Below are 8,753 nucleotides of genomic sequence, written 5' to 3' on the forward strand. Positions count from 1 at the left end.
CTACTGACCATTTAATCGTTCAAGCCATGTATACAGTATTACTTTAACTATGTAATAAGAAATCTAGAAGTAGAAAGCAGGACATGAGACTGACACCCTGTAACACACACACACATATATATATATATATATATATATATATATATATATATATATATATATATATATATATATATATATATATATATATATGTCTGTATGTCTAGGGGAATATTCACTAAGCATTGCATATGTAAAACAATTTGTTCCCATCAATATTGTATTGCCTATTTATTAAAAATATATATTCATATCTCAACTTCACTGTATTTGTTATAATAACAGCCTGCATTGCCGATAGAGGAACCTATGTCTGGTAACACTACTGTGCAAACAAAACTGTATATACGATACAGAAATAGGGCGCTACTTATCACAAAAGACAAATGCTGAATATAGTTACCCTCCAGCAGATGGATAAAGAACATTTACATGAAAGATAGAAAAAAAGAAAACATCATAGTGCAAACTTTAATTAAAAAATGGTAAAACATATAGGATAAAAACACTCACAAACGATGTGGCACAATTGAAAACCTTCAATATGTGATTAAAAGCTGGTGCCTCAAATAGGCTTAGTCTCCCGGTTAGGCAATCTGTGTAGAGGTCTGTGCAAAACTGCAGAAAGAAATGGAGCAAGGTATTCACCGCCAGATGCCCCAACTGTCCGGGTAGAAAGCTGCTCAACGCGTTTCGTCTATTCCAATGTTCAGACTTCTTCAGGAGCTGGTAAGACTACTTACTGTATATACAAAGCACTACAGAATCTGTTGGCGCTATATAAATGGCAATAATAATATTTGGAAATTAAAAAAAAACAGACATTATTTTGTATTAGGTAAGGAAGAGTCTTACCTAATGACCACAAAATGTTTGAAAAATAGAAGTATTTCTTCATTTTCACTGTCACCCCAACTCTTACCTGATATTTTTTATGTTTCTTTGTCAGTATTTCAGAACCAATCTGAAACCAATCTTGAAACAAAATTACTACAGAATAATCCTTCTTACTTTTTAATCCCCCTACTTTTTCTTTAAAGAGTGAATAACTAATGAGAGATTAAAATGATTTAGTTTACATAATTTTAATTATTTTAGCTATCACTGAATAGCAATCTATACATAAAAATACCGTTTGCATCAAGGTTTCAAGGTTATATCAAACTAACTTTTTTTTAAATTAAAAAACTCAGTAGTGAAAGGAATAATTATACAACGTATCATGAATGTTCCCCACCTTCCTTCAAAACAAGAGTTCTCTCAATGTATCTGTTCTGTTAAAACTCTTTATGAATAAACACATTTTGGCAATGCTATCAAAATTCCAAATGACTCCACTCTAACTTGTGTTTGTGCAGCACACTGGGCCAATAACAAGCTGCTTTTGGCTCAGTGATCACTTTGTAGCACTGCACTATAAGACACGTGGACTGTCATCTTTTCTAATTAAATTATTAGCTTTTTAAATGAGTCTAAAAACACAATTTTTTCGCGTTGCATCCCACTAAAAACAAGGACGTATGGTGGAATAACATTATATTAGATAAATGAAATGTAAAACATAAAAAAAGTGACATTTAAAATTGCTGTACATCTACCGGCTTGTTGTGCTTTTTTTATCCTCTCCCAGTAGCTATTTGTTACATGCTGAGTCTAATCAGAAAATCTAAGATTCCTGAGTTTCTTTCCGATTGGACACAGCAGTTACTTGGAACCAGAAAAAAAAAAGTAAACCATTTAATTCAAAGCCGTCTTTTGTCCTTATTGTTTTATTAAAATATTTTTCCTTCAATTTCTTCCTGCTGCTTGACTCTAGACAGACACGCACGTTGGCATAATTCAATTCTCTGTTTTATAAATTTTCTTTTTGATCAGAAAGCTTAAGAAAAAATACAAATTAATTGCTAATAGGCTTATTCTTCTTTTGGAATATTATCACATTGTAATATTTTGTCCTTGCAAATATTTATTGTTTGAAATGTAAATTCAATACCCTTCCCTAGCACGGATAAGGGATATAATATCTCTTCATGTGCAGAGTAATGTTATTGAAAAGTTACTAATTCCAATAATTATTTCATCTGTTTGAAAAATTAGCAAATAAATATTTGTAGACAAATGTACCGCCGCTAAAACCACTTATAAATTATGTGTCACAATTATAGCAATACAAGGATAAAATATTGATAGAAAACATTATAGCAATCAATCCAAATGTCATTAAAAGCCATAATTATAATATACATATCAAGTTGTAATACTTGAAGCACTCGGGCTTCCGCGGCCTCAGTTTTTAATGCTATCGATCAATGATGGTAACATAAATATATAGGAATCTACAAATCAGTGAGCATTGCTTTGTACAGGCAGTTGCTTTGCACTGTCTTTAATGGGCCTGTTGCATTCACAAAAGCTATATATGCAGTCAGGAAAATATATACATTGATTTCCTCCAAGCAGATTAAAAAGAAGTCACCAGCTGCTCTTAAGCAATTTATGAAAGCTTCATTGATGGTGATTAGTGTTCAGCTATACGTATGAATAAAGAGAAAAACAAAAGCATAAAGAACTGAACTGTGACTATATATATTTTGTGGACCCAGGACATACTTGAAAATGAGAGAAATCTCAATGTATCTTTCCTGGTAAAATATTTTATAAATAAATAAATAAATAATAAATTATATATATATATATATATATATATATATATATATATATATATATATATATATATATATATATATATATATATATATATATTTACTTATTTATATATAAACAACTTGTGCATTATTAAGGTAAGAAATTCCTGAAAAGATCATGAAAAGATGCAAGAAAGATTTAGGATGAGATATTTTGGGCCTTCAACAACTTGCTGATGGCTATATCTCTGCCAAATCCCTGTAGATATGATACATACAAGATATCACAGTAATAATCTCCTCTGTTCCCTCTTGAATTTATTGGCATAACTGATGGAGCATAGCAAAATGTCCAGTGTTTCAAGCTTTCAGGCAGTTTTGCAAGACCTATAATATTGGATTCTGAAAAAAAAGGTTGGGTATGCCCCACTGGGCTCCACAATAAATTATTTTTTTGAAGCAACACAATTGGGATCTGCGGGTTTGTATGGGCATGCATAAAAAAGTCTTGACAACCCGATATATCACTGCGAGTACATAAAGTTTTAACTGTGTCACAGGTATACTGTGTTATCAAATTACATTTCATTATTGCAAATAAATAAGTCACGAGCTGAAGTTGGAAAAATCCCAAGAGTATATCTGTATTATAGTATAAAGTATAGGATTAAAAACAAAATAAAATGTACGAAGATGAAGATATCCAATTATACTCACAGTAACTATTGTCTGGAATATTTCAAACAAGTGAGATAATAACAGTTAGAATATTGTGCATGGAGTATATTCAATCATTGTGGAAAAAACAAAATAATAGGTCGCGCTGTACAGAAATAATACAATTTAAAGGTAAAATGAGAAATATAAAATAGATAGAAATTTTACTCACATATAGATATACACTAAAATAAATATAAGAAAAAACGTAATAGTCCCAATATGTGGTGGATCCAATAGGCTGATGGAAACTTGATACTGTAGTCAAGATAGAACGCTGGGTCTTCTATGGTATAGGCAATCTTGGTTCAATGATGGGCATGCAAAATAGAAAGACAGGGAGACTCCAATAGTGCAGACTGTATTGGCATAAGAAAAATAAACTGAAATAGGTGTAGGGGAGGTATTTCACTCACCTATGCAAGAGCATGTACTTGCTCAAGTGTAATCAGCATTCAGTGGCGTTTATCCCCCACTGGCGGGACATAGATGCGGGTAATTCCTCGAAGTAAAAAAAAATATAGAATATAGTGCTCACTGTATATAAATATAAAAGTAAGACTTTAAAAAATAGAGAACGTACTCACATTTGAATGAGCAGGATATACTGCTCAATATGATGGCGTGGGTGGTATAATCCCCACCTAGGATTCTTTAGACAAAAGTCAGCTCCAAAATGACGTGTAACCAGGTAAAAGAGGAAAAGATAATATAATATAAAATATACGGATAAAATAAAATAAAATAAAGGGTATATGGCAAGTGTATGGTGAAAAAAAGCCAATATTCCTTTATTAGTACAAGTATAAAATATATATATAAAATTAGCCAAAACGCGTTTCGCCACACAGGGCTTTATCAACTGGCAATAATATAAAATAACCTGGTAAAAATGAAGCTTATATAGGTTTGAAGAATACATACCACCCACGCCATCATATTGAGCAGTATATCCTGCTCATTCAAATGTGAGTACGTTCTCTATTTTTTAAAGTCTTACTTTTATATTTATATACAGTGAGCACTATATTCTATATTTTTTTTTACTTCGAGGAATTACCCGCATCTATGTCCCGCCAGTGGGGGATAAACGCCACTGAATGCTGATTACACTTGAGCAAGTACATGCTCTTGCATAGGTGAGTGAAATACCTCCCCTACACCTATTTCAGTTTATTTTTCTTATGCCAATACAGTCTGCACTATTGGAGTCTCCCTGTCTTTCTATTTTGCATGCCCATCATTGAACCAAGATTGCCTATACCATAGAAGACCCAGCGTTCTATCTTGACTACAGTATCAAGTTTCCATCAGCCTATTGGATCCACCACATATTGGGACTATTACGTTTTTTCTTATATTTATTTTAGTGTATATCTATATGTGAGTAAAATTTCTATCTATTTTATATTTCTCATTTTACCTTTAAATTGTATTATTTCTGTACAGCGCGACCTATTATTTTGTTTTTTCCACATTCTTTATTGAGGACTTTAGAGGGAACCTCATACCCATAGGTTGCAGCTTCTCTCTTTTCTCTTCTCCTTTAGACCACCTAGCGCTGAGCCTATACCCCCTTTTTTCTATATTCAATCATTCCTTGGCAATGCAATAGTGAACCCTGTGTTTTTTCAGTGAATGTCCATCAAGAGAAATTGTAGGATTATATACATTAGTGAAATATTATGAAAAATACTACCCTACCTACCTACATCATTCTCTTCTATTTTTCCACTGCCATGTAGGTTCTCTGTTGGTTGCTAGTGATGTCGCGAACATAAAATTTTCGGTTTGCGAATGGCGAACGCGAACTTCCGCAAATCTTCGCGAACCGACGAACCGGACGAAGCGCCATAGACTTCAATGGGCAGGCGAATTTTAAAACCCACAGGGACTCTTTCTGGCCACAATAGAGAGCACTTACCTCTCCTGCAGCTCCTGTCAGCTCCCTTCTCCTCCACGCCGGTCCGTGCAGCTCTTCTGTCAGCTCACAGTGTAAGTCTCGCGAGAGCCGCACTATGACCCGCGGCTCTCGCGAGACTTACACTGGGAGCTGACAGAGGTGCTGAAAGGACCAGCGTGGAGGAGAAGGGAGCTGACAGGAGCTGCAGGAGAGGTAAGTAACCGCACACAGCCCCGAGTCTGTATTATGGCAATGTAAATTGCCATAATACAGACATTGACTCGAGTATAAGCCGAGTTGGGGTTTTTCAGCACAAAAAATGTGCTGAAAAACTCAGCTTATACTCGAGTATATACGATATATAATATTGCCAGGGGCAAGGAAATTCCCTCTAAATAGATGGGTATAGGCAAAGAGTATGGAGACCGGAGTGATGCTGTCATAAAAAGTTGTATATATTATTATTATTAATTCCAGCTAATTTTTCTAGTTCCAATATTAAGAGAGCTATTTTGCTAATCAGAAACCAATTCCTAATAAAACCCATGCCAAAAATAGCACATCTTACACATATGATAATAGCTAATTATTACTTATAGTAACAGTGATTATAAGTTCTGTAATTTTTAAACTGTATGTCATAATTTAGGGAAAACACAGAGAGAGCAGCTGTTTGGGAGATGGTATACACTAAGTCTTTATTTTTGTCAGACATGGACATTGCCACAAAAAAGATGTTGCCAGTTTCTTGAATGAATATACAGCATAAAATAACCATTTTATGGCACCATATGCAAACCAATTACTTCAAAGGGCAATGCTTAATTTGCATATGACGCCTACAAGAAGAATGGAGACAGTAAATGTTAAAGGGGTTCTGTCATCTGAAAAGAAAACAAAAAAACAACACTTTGCATTAATCTTTTTTTAGAATGCTCATTAATTTTTACAACATGTAATAATAAATGTAAGTTTGCTTGCTGTGAAATTCATGATTCAATGGAAATAGTGGGTGATTATCTAAACCTGTTTACTTAAAAAAAAAATAGAGCCGTTGAACTGCAGAAGGACAGAAGGACAAAACCACAAATTCTCATGATTTATCTCGATTTTAGAATCCCTCCAAGACAGGACAATTATGTCCTGGATATCCCAATAGCCAAGAGTTAGATCTGACAATCTCTGTGTTAAAAAATGTAAATGTTATCAGGAAAGGCAGACAGAATTAAATGAAATAATGCAAATAAAACAATAAAATGATGAAAAAAAAATGGATGTTTCTTGGAACACCAACTAAATTGGTGGATTAACAGATCACTTAGAGCACAGATGACAGTGCAAGGGTTAATAGCAAACGTTTTCTAGGAATTTACTAGCTCCTTTTTTATTTACTAACTAGTGGACATGGTGTGAGGTAACTCGGTGGCATTCAGTTTGGTTAATTAGTTATTATGCTGTGTGTATTTATTGATAACACACTGCCAACTGACTGTTTCTGCATCTACAACCCTTTCTGTGCCCATGAGGAAATACTACAATGAAATCTGTTATCACTAAAATATAAGCTTACATGTATTATAGTTTTGGTAAATTATAGAGGACACCATCTTTAAGTCCTTTTTGGTCAGAAGAATGATGTGCCTGACCAAAGATCATGTATAATAAATAGCTGAAGTCAGTTCAGCAATGCAAGGTAAGGGTAGCTCAATCATAGGTAACTGTTGGTGTGATATTTCAAGGTATCCTCATTTTTTTCAGCAAAAGCACAAAATATATCACGGACCTGCAACACGAGAATAGACATGAGAAAGAAAGCTTTATTGTATCAATATGTACTTGGCAGCATTTTGGACCAAAATGGTACATTGTCAAGGCTTGATAATGGTCGAATTTGTTTCAGTGGTCCACATCAGTGGAAAAAAAGCTTTTTCTGTGATCTTTTCCAGTATTAGGGACCATGATATATTTTTATTTTGCACAGAGTGTTATTTCAGATATTCTCTTGGGTCTCTGCATGTTCTTTGGTTGGTTAAGTGGTGTTTCTGATCGAAGAAGATGTAAAAATGTCCTCCCCAGCATACCCTGCCAAGAGATTCCCTGAAAAGTGATATTTACTTATAATTTACTTAAAACCCCTGTATATTATATTGTATATTATATACATAGTATTTTATTTTAAATACAATATATTATAGTCACTAAAAAATATTAATATAATTGCGTTAAATTTTACAGTAAAATGTTACCTCCAAAATTAAGACTGAAGATCTTTATATACAGTAAGTATATTGAAAGGCTACGCTATTTGAATATTTTGGAGAACTGTAAATATCCAGATTTCAAACCATCTGTTGATTCCTGTGTTTTTCAGAATGTTTTCCTGGATGCGTACACAGAAGAAGATATTTTTGAACACCTTGGGTTAGAGTATCTTGAACCGTGGGATAGAAACGCATAGAAAAAAAACTGTTATTTTGGTACATGCTTTTGCCATTGATAAGTTAAATGGGAAAGGAAATATATTTAAGTGTTCTGATGCATTAGGAAATTAGCACACTGCAGCTTCTGCTTTCCAGATATGTTTAGTAGCATAAAAATGTCATAGATTTCACAATTCATGCATAAACATATTTCATTATGTTTAAACAATGATCATTGAGGTACAAATGTGTTGTATATTTTCCAATGTGAGTTACAACACGATTACAGAATGTCAAAATATTTCTGTACTGTTTTAATAAACCATTTTATATTCTCAACGGTTCTAGCAGTAGTATTTCTATTTTCTTTTAAATGTGAAATCAGAGTAGTAGTAGACAAATCAAACATAAAACTGAATATGAGAAGCCTCAGGTTGACAACAGAGTCTTGATAAAAAAAACAAAAAAAAAGATAAACAAAACATCAAACGGAAACAGCAAAATAATCCTTTGAATTGACTTATAGGGTGAGTATTCATTAGACAACTGGTATCTTTGGAACAAAAATAACTAACTTGGATACAATTTCCAAATTTAGATGGGTTAAATATTTACTTTTAACGGTTTTGTTTTTTTGTCCTTTTTTCAGGTTAGTTCTCAAATTTCTTAAACACGCATGATTATACGGCAATGAGCAGACATGCCCCAATGTGTGGTAGCTCCATATCCTACCAAATTATTTCAAACATTTCTAACCACCATTTATTTACAACATGGGACATGGGATGGCTAGTGAAATAAAACAGGGTAAATAGCAACGTTGTATATAGATCATTTTTCATAGATATCTAAAACATACAATACAAAATTATACATATTTTTCATTTATTTTTAAAGAAATATTATAGGGATAAATAGATTAGAAGATACACAGTATTCCTCATCGAATAATAAATCAAACTATAACATTAACATAGAAGCAGGATAAGGAAAATTGTTTCATAGTTACTGTAATTTTAGTTTCCTGAT

At 33.1% G+C, this 8,753-nt stretch overlaps 1 protein-coding gene across 1 annotated transcript in view; it reads left to right on the forward strand.

The window, feature by feature from the left end:
* Window positions 1–7,958, forward strand: part of DNTT (DNA nucleotidylexotransferase) — a 231,998-nt gene extending 224,040 nt beyond the window's left edge. The window contains exon 11 of the mRNA XM_063433762.1: window positions 7,676–7,958. Coding sequence (XP_063289832.1) covers window positions 7,676–7,762 — 87 coding nt within the window. The 3' untranslated portion in view covers window positions 7,763–7,958. The remainder of the gene's footprint in view (window positions 1–7,675) is intronic.
* The last annotated feature ends 795 nt before the right edge of the window (window positions 7,959–8,753 follow it).

This window comes from Pelobates fuscus, chromosome 10 (assembly GCF_036172605.1).
Source record: "Pelobates fuscus isolate aPelFus1 chromosome 10, aPelFus1.pri, whole genome shotgun sequence".
NCBI classification, from domain to species: domain Eukaryota; kingdom Metazoa; phylum Chordata; class Amphibia; order Anura; family Pelobatidae; genus Pelobates; species Pelobates fuscus.